The sequence below is a fragment of the Ricinus communis genome, chromosome 9, assembly GCF_019578655.1.
Source record: "Ricinus communis isolate WT05 ecotype wild-type chromosome 9, ASM1957865v1, whole genome shotgun sequence".
Classification (NCBI taxonomy): domain Eukaryota; kingdom Viridiplantae; phylum Streptophyta; class Magnoliopsida; order Malpighiales; family Euphorbiaceae; genus Ricinus; species Ricinus communis.
In genome coordinates this window covers 25,682,506-25,709,331 of record NC_063264.1, presented here as the reverse complement: position 1 = coordinate 25,709,331, position 26,826 = coordinate 25,682,506, and the positions used below count along the sequence as shown (strand labels likewise).

The 26,826-nt window shown below is 32.4% G+C and overlaps 1 protein-coding gene across 2 annotated transcripts; it reads left to right on the top strand.

Moving 5' to 3' along the window:
* The first annotated feature begins 793 nt into the window (after positions 1–793).
* Positions 794–14,630, top strand: LOC8258709 (SH2 domain-containing protein A). Of its 2 annotated transcripts, none has more exons than XM_015724940.3 (12): positions 794–1,094; positions 1,961–2,152; positions 2,332–2,538; positions 2,618–2,719; positions 3,635–3,712; positions 3,813–3,977; positions 4,888–5,235; positions 7,063–7,346; positions 10,033–10,192; positions 12,160–12,509; positions 14,035–14,109; positions 14,244–14,630. In XM_015724940.3, exons 1-12 carry the CDS (start codon positions 942–944, stop codon positions 14,260–14,262), a joined length of 2,133 nt encoding a protein of 710 aa, XP_015580426.2. In that variant the 5' UTR covers positions 794–941; the 3' UTR covers positions 14,263–14,630. The 2 variants fall into 2 exon arrangements, with proteins under 2 accessions (XP_015580426.2, XP_015580427.2); XM_015724941.3 differs by having other exon boundaries at positions 795–1,094; positions 2,630–2,719.
* The last annotated feature ends 12,196 nt before the right edge of the window (positions 14,631–26,826 follow it).

Genomic DNA, 26,826 nt, shown 5'->3' with positions numbered 1-26,826 from the left:
TTAACGAGTCCTTAAATTGCATGGAGATTCATCTTTAGACAAGTCTCCATCAAATACAATCAATTGAGAAAAGAATAGTATGTGTGGGACGAAAAGGAAACAAATTAAAGAATTAGTACCGATTGGATATAAATGATAAAAATTTAGTACTAATAAAATAATTTACTCTATAATTTTTGTTTAAAATAGATCCAAATTTCACTTAAAATTGATGGCAACAATGCTGATGATTTTTTAGTAAAATTGATAATAATAGTGAAATAGAGACAACAATTATTAGTTTTAGTTTTCATAATAAAATAAAAAAAACTTTTTTAATATATAAAATTTAAAAGTTTTATTTTTAATATTCAAAGTTAAATTTTGCTCGAATTTTATTTTTTCCAAATAATTTACATAAAAATATAATAAATACATTGAATTTTTTTTTTAAAAAATTTAGATTTATATTTAGCCATTAAAAAAATTTAGATTTATATTTAGCCATTAAATAGAAATTGTAGTTGAAATTTGAATTTTTTTGGCAGAAGCTACGAGTTCGGAGTATTTGACTCGTTTATCCATGGAAAAATAGTCTGTTGTGCTGGGCTACGACCTGTAGACATAAACATCCAATCATTTTCTTCCACGTCAATAGTGATCAACCACACTTTATTTGACTTGTTTTTTCGTAGAACCTACTCACCACGCTCTAACTTCCTAAACTTTCTTGCGAAGTACCTGATTGCTACCTCCCTAAAAACCGAACACACGACAGAACCAACCGTTAGCTCACATAACAAACAGCCGTCACGTCACTTGCGAACGAAAGAAGTGTGTCTGTCTGCTGCTTTTAGTTTAATGGGTTTGTCTCTTTGAAAGAGAGAGGAGATTTTGGTGAGAGGGGGGGTTCTAAAGGTATTGCAGTGCTTGTGATCAAGAAGCCACTAATAATAACAGTTATGGGTGATGATAATGTGATCAACACTAAAGATTACATTTTGCTTAAAGATTTTAGAATGGAAATTGAATTACAAGGAGGAACTCTCTCTTTCTGTTTCTGGGTTTATCTCATTCACTCCAACACTGCATTTCCCGCTTCAATTATTAATCAGGTCTCTAATACTCCTTGCCCTTGTTATTCTTTTTTGGTCATTCTGTTTTTGCTAATTCAACCAGAATATATTTTTTCGTTTTCGTTTCACTTGGAGCGATTTTGCTAATAAATCTGTGGTAAAGTTGTTATCTTTTTTATCTTTCAATTGTTGTATCAATAAACTAACTTTGTCTCACTTATATACGGGGATACAAATGTATGTCTGTAATATAATAACCAATTGCAATTTCCAAGTTTAGTTCAGCTCCTGGGCTTAATTGTTACTAATTGCAGGGACTCTTTGTTTTGATTTGCAATGCATTATTTTGATAAAGATGGGTCTATGTTACTCAAATGTCAGAAAAGCTTGTTGCTTGGGTGTTTTTGTATGGTCTAAGTCATGGAAAATGGCAAAACTTTTTAGTGTTTACTGGTGAAAGGACTTTGAATATGTTTTTTACGTGTTATTCAATGATCCATTGGCAAGAATACTTGTAACTGAATTTCCAAGTATATTATTATTATGACATTTTTAATAGTCATTTGTCCCTAAATGTAATCACTTTTTCCCTGAACCCACTTCTTGTTAAAGCTGACCCATGTATTCCTTGTTTAATGCTGAATTATAAGCTATTGATGAATGAATATTGGATTAAGAGAATATCGTCTTGTTTATTGGTTGGAAAACTAAGGAATTATCAACATCTATCTCAGTATGCTTTTTTTATGTGGATCTTCAATAGATGGGTGATTATTATCTATTTCACCACCAATAACCTTTGATGCAAATGTCATGATGCAATGTGCATGTTTCTTTTCATTTTGTTCTATTTCTTTTCCTTCCTTCAACATCAATAGCTGCACTAAATGGTCTGTGCTTTGCAGGTTTACTCAGATATCACCAGTAGTTCTCCTTTTCTTGCTCTAAATGAAAAGAAGATAATGATGCTCTTACCATTGTCTCTCTTACAAAAGGAAGCTCCTGATCCTTGTAATTATGCCTCATTGACAGAAGCTCAACATGTAGTCATGGGGAATGAGATTCCAATGGAAATATGGATCCATGTTGGATGTGAGGTTTGTTTTGGAAGTCTTGCAATTGGTAGTTCCAGAAGTTTGTTAAAAAGGAGGTTGCTCCTCCATTATCCTGGCTAAATTTGTCATAACTTTTAACTTTCTTATCGTGGCCTTTTGTTTATAATGTTGTACTCTCTTTCAAGATTATTGAATGCTGAGTAATTGTCTCATTTATTCAGGTTTTAACTGATGTCTTGCGGCTGCATATTAATGGGGAAATTGTAAGGGAGCTGCCTCTCTCTTCTTCATTAAACAAAGATTCCCTTTCAGATGGCTCTAGGAAGATAACATTGGTTGGTGCTGCTGGAGATCATGGTTTGCAGGGTTATGTCTACAATGCCGAAGTGTTGCCTTTGCATTTTTCTATCAGTGATCATTATATTAAGGTATATAGTAGTTTTATTTCTTGATTCTTGAATCTCCATTATTGTTTTTATTTGGCTGTATATTAATCTAACTTCATAGATTCAATGCCAGGATATACCATTACAATTATCTATTGATCACTCATCTACCTCTGAGATTGAAGAAGGCAATGATGGCATTTGGAATATTGTTGGTGGCAAGGTCAGTCATTAGAGTTTTTAATTTTGTTTTTTAGAATCATGTCAAGGGATTAACTTTTACACTTTGAAAGGTAAAGTTCTATAATTTTATTTAGGTTTGGTATAGTGCATATTAGCGTCTAATTTAGTAGAGATAGCCTGAACCAAATTGTTGGTTCGTGGTGTTTGCTTAATCTTAACCAGAGTTGCATATAGTGACCAAAGATTTTTTGGGATGAGCGATAGGTGGGCAAATATTAAACACTCCAAATGGAGTATGTCAGTACTATTAATTTGGTAATCAGTAGTATTAATTTGGCCATTTCTCTCTTATTTTCACATCATAGATGTAATTGCCACAATAACAAATAAGGCTGCTCAGCAATAGAAGACACTGTAACATTATTATTCTAAAGTATGTTACTTTGGAAAATATGCTTAGTTCCTATTTCTACTGGTTAATGATTGCAGAAGGATTACTCTATGGATGTAATGCACTAATGTATTTGTAATCAATGTTTACTGATAGAGAGGGAAATTATTTATAATTCCATTTGGCAAGTGGGGAGAATATCAGGGTGAATTTATAAAGCTTGTGTTGTCTCTTTGTTTGGTTAAAAATTAGAAAGATGAGAAAGAGAACTATGAGAATATAGCTTTTCGTATGGGTCATGTACCAAATTTTTCTGGTCAAGATAGGCAGCAATACCAACACAATTTGTTGACTAATGAAAGGTAGCAGAAGATAGAGACAGAAAAAATGGCTTGATCCACAGAAGGCTGCTGTCTGAAAGGATTCAAGCCTTTAATTTTCTTGCTAGCCTTCCTTACATCCTCGTCTTTAATGTTTATGCTACTGCACTAAAATGGCTTCTCACATGATGGACATGGGTATACATTTTAAGTATTATAATGACATTCTTGTCTGTTCACCCAGGCATCTTGTCGCAGGATTTTTTCTTTAGATGTTGTTTTATCAAATGCAATCAGCCAGGCTATAGACAAGGATATTGAGGTATGCATCCCTGGTTTTACCATGGAGCAATTCACTTGTTTCATTTATTAGATTTCACACTTTTTTGGTAGTTACATTTTTATATTACTTGCTTTCACAGGTTGTTGCTTCACTTTTATATGCGGACAATGGTCTACCTGTGGAGAAGACATCCGAGGATGAAGCTCCTCTTTTGATAAGCTATGATGGCATTGAATTTGCTTCTGTTAATAGACCAAGTAAATTAGTACATGGGCGTGCATCCTTTAAGCTCAAAATTTCTCAGGTGGTATTGAACACGTAAAGCAGCTTCTAGTTACTATCTATTAGGAGTTGAACTTGTCAGTAACTTCTGCTTGTTTTATTCCCCTACAACTAACCTCCTGTCTTCATTTTCTGTTTCTGGAAAGTATGTCCTTAGATAATAATGAGAGCTGCCATTTTGATGGCACGGATTCTTTTTTAGTATTAACAATCTCATTATGTTGTCAATTAGAATCTAATTTGGATGAGTTGACTATGTACTGGTAGTAGATCCAATCATGATGATGTTATCCACCTTCCATGGCAGGTGTTTCTGGCCATTCCAGCATTCCTGTAATTTTATATGCAAACATGCAAAAAACTGAAAATTCTATACCTTAGACAACCTACAAATCTATTCACACGATGGCATATTTTTCAAATAGTTCTTAGGAATTTTTTATGCTTTGACAAGCACCCAATTGAGGCATAATTTTTCTGTTTAGATGATGTTATCATCACCCTATTGCTTGAGTAGTAATGAGTTGGTTCCTTGGTTTTGACTTGTCTTTTTAATATTGGGATGATTTCCTATCTTGGTATTATAGATGTTTATTGGAAACATTGGCATAATCTAGTTTAAGTTAGTATATTCTTTCTTTGTGCAGTAACTTGTTCCTTTCAAACTCTGTTTTGACTCGAAGAGTTTGTGCTCTTGGAGAAGATTTTATTAAAAGCTTAGATTCTTGACCGGAGCATTTTATGTATTTTTTATTCCTATGAATGGGGCATTTAATGTGCTCGTTTATACAATAACAAAGAGCCTTTTGGGATTTGCTTTTGATTTTCTTTGCTGCATATGGAATAAATTTGTTCCAATTTAGAAATTTTGACTTTTGTCTTGCCTGTACTTCATTATTTTATAGTGACTTTCCTTCCATTCTTAATTTCAGCTCTCGTCCAAGTGCGATAATAGGCTATTCCGCATTAAATTTGAAATGCCAGAATTTAGGGGGCATCAGTTCCTTGATGCATTTTCTCATCCAATTCGTTGCATCTCTAGGAGTCGTAATCCTCGATCATCCTCTCTCACATGGAAAAGATCAACCTCTGGTGGTTGTTCGCTCAATGAATTTCAATCATTTGGATTAGATAATGAATCTGTGGAATTTCCACACAATTCTGTCCATGAAATAAAACCTACTCCAGCTTCAAAGCGTATTAAATTGGAGCAGCAAATTACATCTGTACTGGAAAAACCGGAGGAGGAATGCAACTCTCATGCTTCACATGGTAATCAGGTACGATATCAGGTTCTATTACCATTATCGTTATCATTGTTTTCACCATTTTGATTAGTAACATTATTGATAAACTGACCATGTACTTGATTAATATCCATGCCAGCTACTCGGAGGTATGTTGGCATGGATAGATGGATGCCAGCCTTCATATGTTAGGGTGATTACCTTGCTAACATTGCATAAACACAGCAGATTTTGTAGGTTTCATCATGTATCCTCCAAGGACCTTTTCTTTTCTTTCCGGAATATAATTTCCATATGAACATAATCTCCTTGTTTGCACACTATACTTTAGATCCACCATATCTTGTTTTATTATTATTTTTTTATAGAAAATATTTTCAATTATTATGCTGGTTCCCGCCTTCTTGATAAAACAAATATTCCGCTTTTAACGGCAGTATTTGCAATCCAACTGTACTTAAACTTCATGCTCTGAGTGGATGCTTTTGCAATGTGGAATTTAGAGTTCAGAACTGGAACTCTTGGATGTCCTAACAAAATGGTAAACTGATACAAATCTTGGGAGAACCACACCCAATATCTGCCATTGAGGGGGGAGAGCCCAAATCTACCCACATCAAATCCCCATACGAGCAATGTGGGCTATTGATATTGTAACAAAAACTTTGTTATGTTTGAGGTGATAACTTAGTTGAATTGCATTACAATTAAAACAGTCAAGTCAGGTTTTTGTGTGCTTGAGTACTGAAGGCTGTGGACCCCGCCCTGCTATTGTGCTTATTTGTACCAGTTTTCTGTGAACCACCCTAGAGCTGTTTTTTGTTGTACCATCTTTTTTTTTGCCCTTGAAAAGATCATGATACAATGACTGCCAGTGCAGATCTTACCTGCGACAAACTATTTAACTATTTTTTTTCTTTTTCTTTTCTTCATTTCATTAAATAGTTATTAACAGATATAGAAAAACACTCCGATGAATACTTCTTGGTTATGGTATTTGCAATTGCTCAATGAATTCTCTTTTTCAATTGCATATGCTCGTTTATGGATTCAGCAATCCTCTTTTGAGTTTTCCCTTTTTCAGGTATACTATGTGATACCCTGTTATGCCTTGCGAGTTGTGACAGAGGATCCTTTTCAGTTGCCCATATGTGTTTACAACAGTGAACAGTTGATCAAGCATCTTTATTATATGATCCAATATTATATATATGCATATGCTCTTCAAAGTAGATCTGTTTTACAAAACTCAACCAAATAGACATGTCATCTAGTTTTGATTTTTTTTTTTCCTGAGAATGTTTTATTTTTTTGTGTATTTTTTCCTAAATTTTCCTTTCTATAGAGCAGCCTAATCCTCTTTCTTTCTCTCTGACTACGTTCCCCCTGACGCTACATGATTTTACTTGACTATTTGACTCCTTTCTCTGACCTCTTCATTGCTGCGTAATTACAGTTGAATAATTTGACACCTGAGTTTATGGTCAGTGCTTGGCTGTTTGTTGTTGACAGGCCGAACATCAATATTTAGTCATGATACTGTTTCTTTTAAGTCAAAGAAGGAAACTAGATTATTACGTCATCTAGGACATGGAAGATTAGTAAATACTTTTTGTTTAATGTGCTTCTCCATAGCTTAGCAGCTTTATCTTCTTCTCATTTATTCAGAAACTTTGCATAAAATCAGGTGGAATGGAGAGAATTGACCCATTAGCCGATCCTAGTTAGTTTAAGATTAGACTTAATTATAGTTGAATGTTTATCTGGAAACTTCCATTAATATTTTTGTTTTCTCTTACTGTGATTCCTTAGTATTATTGCTTTCATGTAAGGCGGACTGCATAATTATTTTCAATTTAGGCTGAGAATGCAGTTGGGACAAAGTTGGATGGAAGACCAGAGAACCTTGAAGAGGCGGAAAAATTGCCCTCTGATTCAGAGAGCACTGAGGAAAGAGGTTCAGATCTCAAGGTTATGTCAAGTATTGGATATTCAATTTCAGATGTGACTATCTTTAAATACTGCTTAGGGGGCCTGACTGACAAGGCTCTTCTGCTGAAGGAGGTTGCAACCTCCGCCTCTGAAGAAGATCTTTTTAGATTTGCACATGAGGTGTCTCTGTACTCAGGGTGTTCCCATCACAGGTAATCTATAATGGCTTTGCTCGTAATGGGTTTGATCATATTTTGAGATGTCATGGCTCCTAAGTAAATAGCAAAATATAAAATAGCTACACACACACACACACACACACACACACACACACACACACACATATACGTGTGTGCGCGCGCGCGCGATCGTGTCTCATAACTGCAATCATGTATTATATACTAATTAATGAGAAGAAAAATTATTTATTTGAGTACTATAACATTTATCCAATTTAATAAATAATTGGAGATGCTAACGGGTAGGTCAAGTTGGTTTGGATATGATCATCTTAGGTTTCGGATTATTGCAGGTCTGGTTACTTCAGGTTCAGGTCATTTTCTGCTCATCTCGATCTTGGGTCATTTCGGTATCTAGTTGAGTCAGGACCTAGTGTTTAGTTTTTGATCTCAGAAACTTTATACTGTAAAACTCTATAAATTAGTAGCATTAAGTCCACAGAAATCTATTAATTAAACAATACATTAGTTAGTTATTTTATTGATTAATGATTGTTAATTAATTTATAAATTAATGGGTAATATGAATAATTTATATACTTAAAGAGTCTAGTAAAATAATGAACATACTTATTTATCAACATAAATCCAGTTTACCTCTAATTAATCTGTTTATGAAAATTCATCAAATAAAACCATGCGGTATATAAGAGTCATTACACTTGCTAATTAACGCCTAGTGGGACAATAAAGAGAATGATGGTGTAGAAGTGATACTTGATGGTTTATGGTTGTATGATTTAGAAAGTGGTAATGGATCACTTGATTCTTATACAATCACATGAAACTTAAATATATATGTGTTGGATTTTCTTTTTATTCGTAATGGAGTTTTTTACATATATAAAACATCATTTGCTTTATTGTTGTAACTTATAATTGTTGCTTCTTTGAGAGGTACTAACTACAAATATGAGCTACAGTTTAAATGACATAAACATGAGGAATTTTTACTTCTTTTTGGCCTTTATTCTTTTTTTTTTTTCTTGGATTAGTTCATGGTAGCAATCAAACTAAATTGCAATATAACAAATGTAAAGAATTCATTTTTCAACTTTAACTTTTTTTGTATAATTATTTTCTAATAATTTCTTTTTTATTTGATACATTATATATTCAAGCTAATTTTTTATTTAGTGATTAAATTTTCAGAAATCAATATTTTTAAAAGGTTGAAGGTTTGTAGTTTAATTACGACAAAGAATTTCCTCAAGATGTTAATTGATAAAATAAAATTAATACTAAAAGTTTATGCTAAAATATATGATAATTAAATGTTATGGAAATGTTATGTTGTTTTAATAGACAATTATATTTTGGATAATTTCAGATGTTGAATTGGATTTGTGTTATATACTCGGGTACGGTGGGGCTTGGATTCAAATTGTTTTAGGTTTGGTTTATTTCAGTCTTCGACTATTTCAGTCTCAGGTTTATTGGGTCTCCAGTCGCTCCAATTTGGGTCTTCAGTCTCAATTGGTTCGTGTCCAAGATCGATGTCGATGTCGATGTTAGGTCATTACGGATTTAAATTAATAACTTTTAATAATATTTTGAGATCGGGTGGATCGAGTTTCAAAAAGGTCGGATCGGATTTCTAAGATCAGTCAGCCTTTGCCATCTCTATCAATAAAGTTTGTTAATATTTTACTTTTACTTTTCATGTGTCGCGCATTAACATTCAGCAGTCATGTGTGAAATTTTCTCTTATGTTCCATAAATTATTTATTAGATAATCAATTCATTACTATATGATGTACCTCTATTTCGATTAATCTTCCTCCTTTTTTTTCGGTATACTATTTGACTTGTAAAATAAATATATTGAAACCCATTCGAGAAAGAAGATCATTTTTTTGATGTACTAAATCATTGTAAAAAATGATTAAATATGACTTTTAATTTTTTTACAGGCAACATTAGTAGAATTTTCAATTAAGATTAAATATGTCAATAATACATTGTCAAATTCTCAGCCAAATATTCTTTTTAAAGTATGTATCAATGAAAATCTTGTAGAAGACCATTCTTTATGAAAGAAATATTCTTTTGAAAGATATTTTTATTCTGCACGAGGAGAGGCAGCCACAATATTACCTTTCACAAGCATTAAGCTTTTCAGAAGAACAGTTTCGGTGACATAATCCAAAGGGCGCTAAGAAATAGCATGCAGAATTTAAGGATGTTGAGATGGAAGATATAAGTATATAAATTCTTAGCTTACAATCATATATTTCACATCAAACATTATGATGGTAACACAAACTTGGAACTATATATATATATATATATACATAGAAGTCGGTGTGTGTGTATTAGTTGTCTGTGCTATGCAAGGTTAGAAGTAGGAATATAGGTTCACTTAGAGTGTCACATATGTGTATGTCTATGTATATGTGTATATACATAAATACATACGTGCATACGTACATACATATAGAAGGAGCTGGTCATATATGCAATTGCAAAGGTGCTCGCTTGTGCTAAATTAACATAGGGAAGTAAGTTCTTTTGGTTCCATGTCTCTGCATTGTCTTCTAAATATTGGATGAACCAGGCGTTTAAATTCTCTAGCCTGCCAATAAACTTCTGGTTGTGATGCTTATAAATACTTTAAATACCTTTTGCTTTGGTAAAGATAATAACTTTTCTCCTCCAGGCGTCAAATAATGATTGGGAAAAGATTGATAGAGGAAGGAACTAAAGTTTGGAACTCAATTGCACAAAGCCACCAAGCTGTTCATTGGGAGAATGTCATTTTTGAGATTGACGAGCAATTCATGAAGATTGCTTGCTGCAATAGATCTCTCATAGAACAGGTTTCTTTTATTCATCATCTACTTCACTTATTTATTGGAACACACTCAAACAGGTGCTGCTTATGAGCTAAAGAAACATACTTGTGACCTGGAATCAATGCTACTCATTGTAAAACATTTCCAAGGGTGCACTGCTAGCATTACGGATGAGACATATTTCTTTGATGACTATTTTACTTAGTAATGCATGCATAGCCTGATTGGTGTTATAAGATTTACGAACATGCCATTATTGAGGATAATTCATCTTCCCCCTGAACTTTGGGGTTCATCATGTGAATTCCATGCTTCAGAAAACTTACAAATGTTGTAAATGATGATAGTAGTACAAACAAACAAGTATTTTTGAGCCAAAGTTGTAATGACTCACATGATTCTTTCCCGTCCTCTTTTGATATGGAAAATGACTATGAAGTGAAACAAGTCACTTGTTATGAATTTGTACAATGAATAAAATGAACATGGTTGTGGATTAGCATTGCTAGGATCTTTTCTCTAGAACCTAGGTGTATGTGAGGTCACTATATTTTCTGTAGGCGGTTCTTGAAACTTAAGTTCAGAATGTTTGAGATCTTATAGTCAAAGTATCTGAATCAGTAGTTGGATGCAAGAAAAGCTATCTTGTGAAGGTGGTAGACTTGCCCTTATTAAGAAAAGTAGTTTCGAGCTGTTGCTCTCCTTTATCAGTTTGCATATCCTCCTTTTACACTTGGAGGTCAAAGGAAGGAACAAATAGAATAGTTTTCCTGGGGACAGTATGGAGTATATCATTTCATGAGATATATTGTCATTAGCCAAACTATTTGGTAGTGGACTGATAATTGGAAATTAAAATCCTAATTCCACTATAAGATTTATTTTTGGAAAAGATTTGTCTTTCATGGTGGAATAAGGCTATCATAGGGTTTTGTGGGGATTCCCCACCCGATCTGGAGCGTGCATAGTTTTCTCAAACGAGCAAAGTTAAATTTCCATTTCTTAGGGTGGTAATATAAAGCATTTGCATGCTGAGGATGCTTGAATAATTAACAATAAATTTTAGTTATTTAACTCTGTTTTAAGTTAAGGCGGTTTCTTGGCTTTTTTGTGGCCTTTTGCTTCAGGAATTTTCAGCGGAATGTAATCAAGTATTGCTCGACATGATTACAGTCTACTTTTCGTAGTCTTTCTGTATACCTTGCAGTTATATCTTGTTGAAGATAGAAAGGTGCCTTATAGTGTCCCGGTAGTTAAGGATAGATGGAATGTATCTAGAATAATTAATTTTTAGGTGAATCATTTTTATATTTCCTTGGAGGCCACAGAGATGGTAGAATCCATATATGTTGAAGGCAATTTGGAAGATGATTTTGTCTTCTGTGTTTATACTTATTTTTTTAACTTGGTAAGCCACTTGGAAATGCATTTCAACAATGGACAATTTTAAAAATAAGAGGAAACATTAGTGGACAGCTTTAAATTGTGTTACCCAAATGGCTAATTATTGTTTTGCCTCGTTCAGTAGAAATATAATGAGAGTTGGTTTTTTTATTTGTTGATGCATCCTGAACAGTAGTAGGGTCAGTTTAGGAAGAACTGTTGGTTTGTTAGGGTATTTTATGAAGAAAAGACTCACTATATTTTGGTTAGTTTAGAGGATGCACCATAACAGGGCCTTTTAGGAAGTGGGAACTCTGTGAGTTTTTACTGATAGTTGGCTTAGGGTCCTCAATTTTTGGCATTGAGAACACTTTTCTGTATACTGGATGCTAAGATTAAGTTATCACATTTTTAAGCAAATCACTGTGGAATATGGGAAACTGATACAAATATAGCCAATTTTCATATTTCCTCTTAATTGTCCTTTAAATATATGATCTTTTAATGGCTAACCTTTACTGGTAGCTTTAACTTGATTTGCACGCTATTTGTCTTTAAGAATTTTGATGGGTGCCATGGCCTATCTGCCATGCCATATATTGTTATAGGACTTTGAGCTTCTGAGGAGAATTGCTGGATGCCGGGAGTACGTTGCCCAAGAAAATTTTGAAAAGATGTGGTGTTGGTTATACCCTATTGCTTTTACACTATCAAGAAAATGTATAAATACAATGTGGAGTTCAACGTCACCTAGGTGGATAGAAGGATTTATTACAAAGGAAGAGGCAGAATTATCACTTCAAGGTCCCAGGGGACTTCAAGAACCTGGAACATTTATACTGCGGTTTCCTACTTCAAGGAGTTGGCCCCACCCAGATGCAGGTAGCTTAATCGTGACTTATGTTGGCAACGATTACACTGTTCACCACAGGTTGCTATGCCTTGATTATATCTACAGGTGTGTCATTATTTTTCCTCTTCTTTTTTTTTTTTAAAGAGTTTATTAAATGGATCTTCTGAGTGTTTTGGGCTGCATAAAATTCTATAACTAGAGGCAGTGATAATATATGTTCAACTCTTGATTCAAATTTTTTAACCTTTGGATAGTTCTTAGCAGCAAACATGGGATCCTGATTGTCTTTTAACAAAAGATTAAAATCAGTGAAACAGTTCTCTCTTTTCTTGAAGGCAACATTACAGTGGGTGTAGCAAGAAATATTTTGTTACTTTCTATTTTCCTGCCTCCCTCCTAGATTTAAGTCCTGATAGTCTCAAGTTTGATCTTTTCTTAATGTTGTAATCCATTTGAAAGCTATTAACCATATTGGACGCTTTATGGCCTATATAACTAATGCCCTGCTGTCTAATGACAAATCCTTCTATCAGATACCCATAAACAAACTGTTCTTTTATTCTTACCTTTCTAAAGATCAATAAAATGGTCTCTTTGGCTAAACTATGATTAGCATTCTGGTTCAACTCACTTGAAACTTGGAAGATATCCGGCAATATATAGGAGTGCTATTGTTTCTGTTTCAGAAAACATGGTAATATCTATAGTTGCAGAAGTCTTGACCTTATGAGTTGATTTTAAAATTTTGATGGACAAATTTTTTTCCTTTTCTTCATCAGTTTATTGAACACCATTTAAAAATGACAAAAATGTATTTCTGTATCAATTTGATTTTATATTAGAGACAATTTGATTTTATATTAGAGACTATTTTCTCCATTATTCTTGTATCACCATAGAGAATGTGTATGGGCTACTGAGAAGAATCTTTTGGGTTTTTCTGAGAGGAAAGGATTTTGTTTGGGTGTAAAGGACTAGATCAAGAGTTAAAAGCATGACAACTGATAGCTGAAATGGATCTTGGAGTGGTAATGATCATAAAGTCCCCAATAGCTGAAGAACCATTAAAACCTTAATATTGCCAATTTTCTATTAAAATAAATTTTGTATAGTGATAACATGTTAATGGAAACTAAAACCAAGTCAGATGATAAAAAAGTTCAAAAGTTATGCATAGAAACAAACAATGTAGCAAAGAAGAAGTTTGAGTACCAATTTTCATGATTCGACATGGCAAACAAAGTTTTACAATCCATAGTGTCATTAGATTTTAAGGTTTTGAATGATGATTTCTAGATAAAGAATGAAGTTGAAAACAGGTGAGCAGATGTGAGGAGAGCATTAAAGTGTACAAAATGCTACATGATTAGATCTCATGTGGATAAAAAATGCAAAAGAGCTGTAACAGTGCAAATGTTTAACCTTAACCATTGCTGTGGTTATTTGCTAGCAATTTTGCAGACAGAATAAGATATTTTTGAGAATTGATAAAACGGTTTGCATTTGAAACGGATTTGTGGTTTCTCGGTAGAGAAAATAGAGTGAATCTTGACTTGATAATCTTGTACATAGAGAGGACTCTGGTTCATATATCGTGCCTAAATCTATTGTTGCCTTTGCTATGACGTAGCGAGGAAAGCCAGACAAATGTGAGACTGCTGCAAGATATGCTGTTAGCAGAGCCTGAGCTATCACGATTGGGAAGGCAAGATCTCTCAATCCTTTATTTCAGCTTCTTTTATGAAGGCATGCATATGTATAATCTTCTTCTCTCAATTGAATGTATTGTTTTTTGCTTATCAATTCATGTCAAATTATTTCCAATTCCTGAAACTGCAGATTAATAAGAAGGCAATAGCTTCGCTGAGATTTGACTATGTATCTCTGCTTTTGGTTTTAGATGACATACATGTAGTCTAGTCATCTTCTGCCATTGCTAAAAACACCCTTCAACCGGTCCTCTCTCCTCGGCGATCTCCTCCATCTCTGGAGATTTTGGCTAGTATAAAAGGGTGTTGTTTTAGCTGCCATTGCAGCTTCTCTTTATTATGTAAATATATGTGTAATCTTGTCATCAATTCCCTCGTTCTTGGAGTTTGGGTGCAAAGACAGTTCTCTATTTCTAGATTGAAGTTTATATGAAACAATGGGAGGTAGGGGTAAGTAATATTCTGAAACCCTGAAAAACCATAACCAAACTGAAAACAGGATTAAATTCATATTTTATGTCCAAATCCCATTAAATTTGACATATTTCCAAATACCAAATCCATGTTAACTAATACCTATTACTTAACCGACTCAAATATCCAAAGCAGTTCAATAAAGAACTATGGAGCAAAAATCTTATTCAATCAGCATGTGAAATATTGCAAGTAGATTAACTTGACATTATGGCATTATAACTGCAGAAGTAAAGGTGTTATGAGTGGTTGAGTAAGTGGAGAAATATTTTAGGAGTGATGAGGAAGTGTGAGAAAAGATGGGTTAAACTTGGGGTACCAATAAAAAAAGTTTTAATTTGATCTTAAAGTAAAAAACCAATAATGGGAATCTTGTAAACCAATTTTCTTTAATTTTTGAAAGACATAAAAATTGGATATTTTAGGTAATTTCGTAAAAATTTGGTCTATATTTTAATCATCAATATACAATAAATTCATATTGCCTGGTAAATATTATATATCAAAATTATTTTTATGGGTAAAACATACACCTATCTTGAATTTCCTTTTATGCTATGTTTGGAATGGCTTATCTAATTTTAGGAGGATATACTTTTCAATACCAAGATCAAAGACTCCATAGAGAAAAGAAGATCACCACTTGAATTAGGAATCAAGCTAAGAAGACTCGGGTTCAGTTTGAACCGAACTAAGTGGGTTTCAGTTTGGTCTAAGAAGACCACCAAAAGATGTTAAATGAGAGCCAAATGGTGATGATGGTGAGCAACATCAAGAGGTAGTGATATTAAAGAAGAAATGATCTCGAACAACAATGAAACTCGACCAAATGGTGGCAGTGTCAGCTGCAGTCTAAAGCTTCGGGCTTATAAGAAACTAAGCTAACATTAAAAGATTGTCAATATATGAGTTTGGCTGGTATAATAGAAAATTAGGATACATAATAATAGCAATAGTATAGTATAAGGCTGAGAATATTGAAGAATTTATAATTTTGGATGTTGATGAAGCTATTTTAAATTTAGCAGAAGGCCCGAAACACAATGATTATATGGATGTGTAGGTGTGTTTATATATATATAATGAACAAGTGGATGCTAGCTTAATTAAAAGTAGCCATGTGAACCAAGTGGGTGGTAAGGTAGTACTTATTGGAATTAGCCGAATAAATAATAGTAATAATGGTAGTGGGACAAGTGCTAGGGCAAATGTGATAGATGAAAATCTACCTAGTATAAATATCAATGTTGGGAGAGACTGCTTCTAATAGAAAAGAAAGTGCAAGAGCATGTCAAACAAGTATAGATAATGGAGAAGATGAGATAGAGAGTGAAAGCGAAGATGAATTTGATAGTAAGAATGATGAAGATATTGGAGAAGGAGATAGTGATGAAGGTAATAATAATGTGGTGGGTGGTGATCTAAATGAAGAGCTGTTAACTGTTAGAGAGGCTGCTAAGGAGTATAAGAGAAGAAAAAATAGACAAGAAAAGGATGTGCATGTAGAAATACCTTTAAGTGAAGTAAAGGCTGATAAGGAATAAGAAAACTGGAAGAGAAACTCATATAGATATAAAGGTAAAATAAGTGGTGATGACAAATTTCATGTTGGTGATGATCAAGCGAACAATGCAAGTGATTTAGAGGAAGGGGAGGAAGGTGTTGACATATTTAGAAGAAAAGAGCATAGGTATGTTTATCATGGTCATGACTGTAAATTCCCATTATGGAGACTTGATATGATTTTTGCTAATGTTTTTCAATTTAGGGAGGCAGCTGCTAAGTATGTTTGGCAGAGGATTAGGGCGCTTAGCTTCTGGGTCTGTGATCTTGCATTTGTCGATTAGATTTTGTATCTCATTCCTTAGACTTTTGTAATAATCAATATTATGCCTTGCCATCCGGTGATAATGGCAAAATGCAATAGCATTGTATCTCCCATCTGAGCGACCCTAGGTCTTGGTTGGGGAGCTTCATTCAGCAAAATGTTGTAACTTGGTCATGACCTGTAAGGGAGGTATTGGAAATCGAGAGTATCTCTGTGGTGGAGCTATAAGGTTTACCCCAATAGGACACATTTACCTCCTTAGTCCTCGAGTTATCCGTAGTATTTCTCTTGAAGCTTCCCTTCTTTTGCTCTAACTCCTCTATGTTTAAAGCATACTCTTTAAAATCCTCGAAATTTTGACGCAGGATTGGAGTTAACTTCTCCTTAATACAGGCATGTGTACCTTGGGTCATATACCGTAACTGATCCTGCTCAGAGGGCCTGGTGACCATCCTTGTTGCCTTGGCCCTTAAGCTCAACATAAAATTAGACACTCTCATTCAGTATATGATTTATCATCTCCAAATCACGAGTAGTGACTTCTATCTCTATATTATACTCGTACTGACCTATAAATCTTTTTAGTCATGGTAGACCTTCTCGTCTAATTACCAATACCAACGATTGGCATGTCCTTCAAAGTATAATCCAAAGAACTTAACAATCTGTTCCTTGGTGAGGTTTTAGCAAGTTGATATGGCCATCCTATAAGAATTAATGAAGGCATGGGGATCATCTATGCCATCGAACTTTGATAAATATGATAGATTTATCTTCTTTGCCTTATTTCTTACCTCTACCGACTCTTCTATATCATCTATTACCTCCCAACCTTTTACCCTTAGCATCCTCTAAAGCTTCTGAATCTGCTTCTCCATTTCGTTGACCTTCGAATCCTCAGAGATAAAAACCCCTAGAATAATTGTTTGTTTAACCTGAATTTCCTCATCTACTTCGGTGAATTCATACGGATTACCAATATTCTTGTCTTTTTGTAGGGTTTGTCCAAAGTCCAACACTACATGATTCCTCGGTGCTATTCCTGCACCATCCACCTTATCAGTGGTCCCGTTATTGGTTGGTACTACAGATGTGATTGGGGCAGTCGCGGTCGCTTGATGTTGTATAGTTCATGCTTGGAATGCTTTGGCATCTTGCCTCATCATGGTCATTAGACTCTCCGTTTGAGTCTTGACATTAGCCATGTCATTTTTTACTGCCTCTAGCTTTACAACCTGAGATGTTTCAGGATAATCCTCCATTTCTATGTTTTCCTGTCTGATTAGTCTTCCTCTTATTCTTACCTAAGCAATTGTGACCTTTGAGAAAACAAGGGTTAAAAACAATGCGTGATAACGTAAGATGCGTGCATGTATGCATGAGTATACGTGTACGCATGTATACTCTCTTCTTGAGCGAATAAATAACCGAAGTCCTATGAGAAAAGGATATATGAAAATAACCAACAATTATTCTGAAGCATAAAACATAGATCATTCCATTCATTCCCAAAAGAAATGCCTTCCTTCATTATGAACACATAAGTCTGCTAGAATTCTTTAAAAAAAAAAAGACTACTGAGTACTACCCCATGTCAAAAAGTCATAAAATAGCTACCCTCAATCATACTCTGAAGACTCCCTCCCGAAGAGCTAGTCCTTAATATGATCTTCTTATTAAGCAAGTATTGGATATCCTTCTTGTTACAATCACCACAAGCGGGCACCTTTTGAATTGAAATTGGCCTAGTGGGCAGCAATCCTCAATCTTAAAGATCCACCAAAATGTTGGAATATGACATGAGAGGTCGGGTGTACCTTTTTTTCTTGCTTGAGGCACTTGACTTCATTTTAGATTTCAACTCATCCTCTCGGCAAACTTTCTTCTCCTTCTTCTTAGCCTTCCCTTCTAAGGCTCTTAGAGTAGTGGCCACTTACTCTTAGCGCTCTTTCTCAAAGAGGTATGTGACCTCATCTAGTTCATTGGACATGTGCCTAGTGGTGCGGAACAGAGCTTAAACTTGCAATTTGAGGATGCTGACCTCGTCCCAAAGTCTCACAAATTCCATCAGGGTCTTAAAATCCATTAGCATCTGCTCATGCCAAAAAGAGAAATGGATGTAATCAAGGGGTTAAGTGCATGTACGACATGAATGCATATGCAACGTCCATCAAAGAGAAGAGTTAGCAACCATAAATTTCATCCATGATTTAACCATATCTAAACATGAGTGCTCAAGTAGGTGTAAACAAACAAATCATTAATGATATCACACTTTCATGCAACACTCCTTTCCAAAAACGAGTGGTGGCAAAGTCTTCTTTCCTAAGTGTTTTGGTTTAACTTGATCATGAATCATGGGATAAGTAAGGCTCGATTCTCTTTAGCGAATAAAACTTAGACGTAGGTTGACCTATAATCGAAGATTCTTTCTTTTGACATTTTGAATCATATGTTGTAAGGAAGTCTAAATATCCATTCGACATTCCCTAGTCAAGTTTCTCAAGTATTCCTTATAAGGAGGAATTTCTGACTATGGGTAGCCTAGATCTAAGTTTCAAATACTAATAAGGGAATAGTAATCATTATTGTCATAATGGACTTGTGTTACCCTTTACCATTAGTGTGGTTATTGCACCGTCATGCTAATCATGACAGATGATGGTCTTTGAGTAATTTAGGAAGATAATGAAAAAGATTCACAAGATTATTCTAGGCAAGCATACAATCATATGTCATTTGATAACCTAGGGGAAGGATCTACTTCACTGTATGAGCTTTGGCTGGAATAAACAAGCTTAGTTTCTCTTAGCAAGAAGAAATCTTTTTATACTAGGGGAGGCTTATCCCTTTTATATAGCTAGGCCAAGTTTCATCGCTACTTAACAAGACAAGCCTTTTGCCTCTTAATACGTGCGTAAGTATGGTGGTCATCACTACTATGCGTCATCTTCTATTCAAGTGGAATTGGGATATTTCACATACTAATGCCACCATGGAAAATAGGGTCGTCTTAACTCTAATACACATAATGTAAAACTATATCAATATAACCAGGAAAATGAAAAGCCTCAGAGTCAATCAGAATTAACTTCTCATTATGTCCTTAGTGGAGTCGCCATTATGAGCGCATCTTTTTTAGAGCCTACCCCAAGTGATTATGGCTACATCACCGTGTCAAAGGTTGTCTCATCCGTACTAGGCTCTATTTGAAAGTGAGCCTCCTAGAAGGAGGTTTCAAGGGATCACGTACTGCGATGATCGTGAATTATCATAGAAGACTGGGAGTCGCCACCTGGGTAAGATAATAGGGACAAATAGAGAGGCGAAGGATAGTGGCTTGGACTCCTAGCAGAGAGCCTAATTTTCCCCCTCATCGAATCAAGGATTTATGTTCGAAAAATTAGGTATATGATGGGAAGGGATTAGGCACCCCAACATGCCCAGACATAAAGTCCGGTCTCCATTAGACTCTGAGGCTTTTAGCTTCCCTAATCATACTAACCTAGCTTTGTTACTATCCATTTTATTATGATGACATTTTATTTTCTTTATTTAAACATGCATAGGTGAGGGAAAGGAGATACTAAGCTAATATGCATCTACCTAAATGAAAGGCATATTGGTGCTACTAATCCTAAGTGGAGGTACCTTGGTACGTTAAGTTTTATCTGACATATGAGTATGACTAAGTAAGAACTAATTTGATTTAGCATGTGGGTTCTGAGTTTATTTTTATCTTAGGTTAATTAGGTGAGTAAAGTATGGAAGGCGGGAACTTACATGTGAGTTGATTCATTTTAATAGGCATAGTGATCAATTAATCTAATCCGGTTTACTTTTAATATATGATGTGAAATCTAAGTATACCAAATAATCATCAAATTTAATATAAAGAAACGAAAGAGAGAAATTAACGAGTTACAAACCGGATAAGTAATTATAAAAAGAGAATTAGCTAGCACCTTAAATAATATAAACATAAACACATAAACACAAGCAATTATTAAATAAACATTTAATCTAAACTAAGGGTGATCCTCATTAGAGGATTAGGTCAAGCATAAGTGGATCCACCTGTACTATAAAGGAATAAAATTAGCCTAACACTCATAAAATAATTAATATAAATAAAATGTGATTAAACAAATTAAACACACAAATCACCTGAGGCTTACCAAAAATGGAAACTCATCAAGCAAGACCTAAAACCAACTTATTATAGAAGCTAAAATAGAAAATAAGATAATTTAATCAACCCTAATGATACTACAACCACATCCTAAACCTTCTTAGCATGAAAATCACATATTAAGAACTTATCTTACCAAAATGACTGCTTCAACTTCTAAAGATGCAAAACTTTAAGCATATTAACCTAAAACCTAACATGTAACCAAAAAAAGCTAACCTATTAAATCCTAATTATTTCACTAATCATACATTTAAAATGTAACTAAACATATTCAACTATTAAAGCATGTATTAGCCCTAAAACAACCTAAGTACATGTTAAATAATATCAAGCTAACCTTAAAACCTACTAGGTAATAACTAATCATACACATTAACCAGTAAACATGACATAAAAATGCATTAAAAACTCTAATCTACTAACAACACCATAAAAATAGAAGCTTGAAGCTTTTACAGGCTTACCTTGCCTAGAGTAAGCCTTAGCCCGCGTAGGGTAAGCCCACAGAAGCTTCAAGCATATGATTTGATGGCTTTTCTTAAAAAACACAATCTTTTAACATATATGTAAACGTGAAATATGATAAAACAAAGTTAAATATATATCCCAAAGTAGGTTTCATCCGGTGTTTTAGCCCTTAGGGTAATACCTTCGATAAAAGAGGTAAAAGAGTAGATCTGAAGAGTAGGAAGTTTTTGCTAGCTTGTTAGACCCTAAATGTAACTCCAAAGGCTCTTGGAATGAACAAAATGCACCTGTAAAACAAAGAACCGTGAGAAAACAATAAGGGTTTGGTGGTTTTGGACAATAACTTGGTTTCTAAATGTGTACGTAAGGGAAGTGATATTTATGTAATCAAGGTAAATAAAGAGAGAAACTTGTGAGGGAGAAGTAGGTTTCTTGTTGCTACAATAACTTGCAAGTTGTGGTTCTTACAGGTAATATATATGTATGGGTGTAATATGGATGAATAATGAAGGTTTTAGGAGGCAAAATAGTGTATAAATGGAAGAAGATTTTTTATGTCTTGAATGTTTGTAATTTTTGGAAGAAAAGTTTCTAGAGTTTTTAAGTTGCTAGGGTTCTTGTCTCTACAAGAGGGTGTGAGATATGGGGCTAGGATTTTTGAAAAGTGGAAAAAGATGATTTTATATGAAGGTATTAGGATTTTGAAGGGTTTTTGTGTATAGTTTTGATTGTTGGATTTATTTAAGGGTAAAGGGTCGATTTTTAGATTTTAGGAAGAGGAAATGATCGAGACACGTATTGAAAAATTGAAAATATTTGTGGGACATATGATGACTCATTTTGAGAAGGGCCTATTCAAAATGAATTATGGGTGAATGATAAATTAATACTCACTAAATGTTGACATGAAAAAGTTATATGATATACCAAAGGTCATATATGATATATCAAAGGTCATAGATTACGATAAATTAATCATTATATGCCAGAGGTCAATCATTGTATTCTAAAGGTCATGGATTAATTATAATTAATCATGATAATCAAAGGTCTCAAGATATGTCAAAGGTCATTTTTATATATTAGGCAATTTCCTACGTATATCATCCATTTCCTTCAAGGTGTGAAAAATAAATCCTCCTATCTTCTCTTCTTTGTTTTCAAGTATGATAAAGCCCGCTCAAACATACTTCAAGTTCGTTCGTACAATTGTTGTGGTGTTCGTCAACTGTGTTGATCCGTTGTATCTTAGGAAATAAACGTCATATCATCTTCAAATACCAATAGTGAGGGGCGAATCTGTTTTAAGGAGATTGTGTGATACATAAGCCTCGAATTTATGATGTGCTAATTTCTCTTCGCTGGTGTTTTGATCTCGTTATGCTGGTGTGTCAAAATTTATGCTTTGGTGTCTATCTCTAAATTCAGAGATTCTTAAATTATTAACGTACTTTTTTTCTTACATCAGTATCCAATTTTATTACTTTGTTGTCTATATATTTGTATATTACTATCTTTATAATCTTGGTAATTGTTATTTATTTTGAGTTTTAATTCTAGCATCTATTTATATTTTATATATTATTACTAACATTATATTTAAATTTCTATATAGATTGCCTCTTAAAGGCTTAACTCACATAGGATGTTTGCCTAGTCCATGTGGGCTTAGCTTTATTCAACATGGACTTAGCTTGGGCTCAGCCCACTTGGTTTCAAGGTGACCTTCTAGGGTTTTAGGCTCTGATTTAGGGTTTGTAAGGTTATGAGGTTCTGTTTCAAGATTTACAAGGTTCTAGATCTTTATTTCAGGGTTTTGAGGTCTTCGGTCCCGATTTTAGGGTTTTAAAGTCACATCAGTCTATTCTAGAGCTTATCGGCGTCCTTCGGTATCTTTCAGAGCCTCTTTCCTTCACTACTTCAAAGCTCACTCTTCTGGATTTATCTTGATCTCGTCATTAGACTTATGTAACGGAGGAGCAAAAGTTAGATAGTAATAATAGCCTTGATTATGCACGTTGGACAATAAATTTTGTGCCTAACAACGATTGATTTAATGCACTTTGCCACGTAGTAATTTGGATCAGAGTATTTTTAAGTAAGTCCACTCGATTTTACCCTTGTTTTTGCTAAGTTGACTCATAAAAAGTTCAAAAATTATCAAATAATAGAGTTGACGTGGCTAATAAATTTTAGATAAAGTAGAGGAGTAAGATGGGTTCTTTAAACAACTTGAGGTGTCAGCTTATACATTCGGCCAAGGAGGAAACACATGCACACAATTGGCACCGACATGAATCACCAGCTATATTGAGGAAAATGATGAATTTATCATAATATTGACTTTATTGATTACATGGGAAACTAACACATAGAGTTTCATGCTCAAGCTCACATTTTATTTCCTTTTCTTTGGCTAACATTATTGTCGTTCACATTACTGATTTCTTTTTTATGGTTTTCATTTTAGTATTGTAAAAAAGAAATTATATGGGTGAAATTTAAAATTTAATGCTTTCTTTTTAATTATTGACTCCAATTCACATAATTGTTATTAAATTACATAATTCGACTTAATTTACTATTAAAAATTAAAATTAGATGAGATTGGTTTAGTTTAAGCTTCTATAGTTAAATGATATATACTTTAATAAAAGCTTATTATTTCTCCAGATTTACATTAATGAATTAGTGATGATATAAATTTTAGCCTCAAGCAAGAAAAATAATAAGCTTTTATTAAAGTTTTAGTTCAATTAAATATATAATCAATTTTTATATAAATCTATTATATTATTGATTAAAGTACATTAACTTTATTCATTAGATCAACAAAAAAGTCTACAAGCATTTGGATATAAATAATGTCAAATATATATCTAAACTCCTAAACTTTAATTATTTAGTTAGTTTAACTTTCTAATATTTAATATAATTTAATATATATTAAATATAATTTTTATTATTTTAATACTTTTTTATATGTATTTTTATTTAAGTTAATATGTATGTTAGATAAAATTAAAAATATTTGATATTAAGAAAATAAAAGCATATATTTAGCCTAACATTTTCAAATCATACAAAATGTAAATAGTATTGACAGCTCACTCTGTCACTCTATCTTTGTCATCTTACATCGTTAGTCACCAATAAGACATCTTTGATTTGATTTTCTCAAGTCCTTGCATTTAATACTAACCAATTATTTATTTACTTGTTTTATATCTATATTATTATTTTAATTACAAATAATTATATAAAATTAATGCATATATCAAAGTTAATTGAATCATATTGTATAGGAAATTTTACAAATAAAAAGTCTAGTGACAAAAAAATTTAAAATTAGAAAAGGGAATCAAAAACTTTTATGACTAGAAAATGCAATATAAATAATATTAACAAATATTCTTTTTATAACATTAATTTTGTTCAATCAGGTTAGATAACTTCCTTTTACAATGTAAAGATTCAAAAAAGCACTAATAATTTTTCTTTTATTAACTTCACTAAGTTTTATCCCAATTATCCCACAAAACTTTATTAACTGATTTAATATCCACATTTTGTGTGGAACTTAATTAAATATTTTATTAATAAATTATATATATTTTATTTATACAATTCAATTTTTATGTCCAATGCTAAATTTACCAATAAAACTGACCAGTTCTAATTAATTTAAAAAAATTTAATTAAAATTAATTAATTCTTTTGTGACTTGGAATCAAAATTGACGATTCTACTTCTAAATAAGGGAGATTCAGTCCTAAATCGGTCCTCTCTAATTCTGAACCGATTCAAGTTTGATTTTAGTTTTAACCGGTCTGATTCCAGCCTCAAATCAGTCTATGGTTTTGGTGTTAGAACTATAGAAATATCATAAAAAGTTTAAAAGTCGAAATTCTTCTAGCACAAAATGTATTGCATTAGGAAGAAAATAAATCCAATGTTGATCACATGTAAAAGTCCATAACCAACTGCTAGTTTATTTACCCAACTTATAAATTTTTTGTTTAAATATTAAAGACTAATATAACTAAATTATCTTTATAGCAATTTGTTAAAAAGAGAGAGAAATAAATAATTCTGACCTATATTAGATTTGGGTATAAGTAAAAATAATACATCTAAACTAAATAAAAAAATTAGAGCAATCACGTGGCGAACAAATTGACCAATATGTCAAAGCAAATTATGCTTTGCACCCTTGGTCCACTTTGTAGTGTGGGCCGGAGGCATGGATACGTGTGGGATCGCTGTCACGCTTCTTCAATTTTTTTTTAATTTGAATTTATATATTTTAAAATATATATTACGTAAATATTTTATATTTATAAAAATTAAATTTTTACTATAAGCTATGATTGTCATAATTATTTTAATTTTAAATAAGAATATAAATTGAATTTATAGATAAAATCAAAATAGAATTTTAATATTTTTTAAATATTTACAATATTTTTAAAAATAATAATAAATTAAATATTTTTAATATCCTTCTTAATTTTATATTTATAAACTTAAATTTTATGTATTAAAAATAAGTATACATGTTAAAATGTGTCAAAATATAATAACGCATGTCAAAAAATATTGTAAATAAATAAATAAATATATATATATATATATTTATATTTACATTTATATTATAGGTAAATAAATTTTAAAAATTAATATAATTGGTAACATTTTTTTTTCACACAGTCATACTCTGAAAAAATAAAAATCTATATACTTTCAATAAATAATAAAATAAATTATCTATTTTATACTAATATAATATATATATATATAAATACTAAAAGTTTATATTATTAATGAGTAAAAATAAATTTTTGTACATTTGATAATCTTAAAAACTTTATCATATGTGATTGATAATTCCATAACCAAAAGAATTATATTTTTATAATGAATATCAATATTCATCATTTATAAGATAAGATTCATTATTTACTATAATCGTGTTCATTTTATATTCCGTCAATTTTTAAATGTTATTATCTTAGTGAAAAATATTCATCATTTATGATCTACATATTCATTAATTTGTTATTGTCAATAGTTATAATTTTATATATATTTCTCATATTACTATAAAATATTTATTTTTAGATGAAAATGATATTGGTTCTTTACAAAAGTCAGATTCATTGTTTTTTATGATGCATATTGAAATATTTTTATAATTAATATCAGTTTTCATCATTTATAGGCATAACATTCATTAGATTGTTAATAAATTTTCATTACTAACGAATACCATATTCATTAATTTATTAAAACAGACATATATAATATAGATATAACATAAATCGTCTTTATAGTTAGTAAAAAAGAAAACGTCAAGCTAAATTTATTTTACAAATACTCTTATTGTGGCATAAATATTTTTTTTAATAAAATAAAATTAATAAATAATGAATATTTAATATATTTTTAATAAATATAAATTTATGAATATTCAATACTGAATTAATGAATATAAATTTAAAAAAAAAATTATGTGTCAGAACTCTCACGCGCCCATCAGAATTCTGACACACGTGTCATATCTAACCGGACCGCTCTGGAGTTAATGAGCTGAGAGACATCTTTGCCAGCAGATCTTTTATTAGGAGTTCATGATCTGAGGAACATCTTTGCACTAAAAAAATGAGTTTGTTTGTCCCAATTGAAAGGACAAATAATTCTTTTGTCATTTATTATTTGATGTGCAATTGTTGAGGTAGATATAAAACT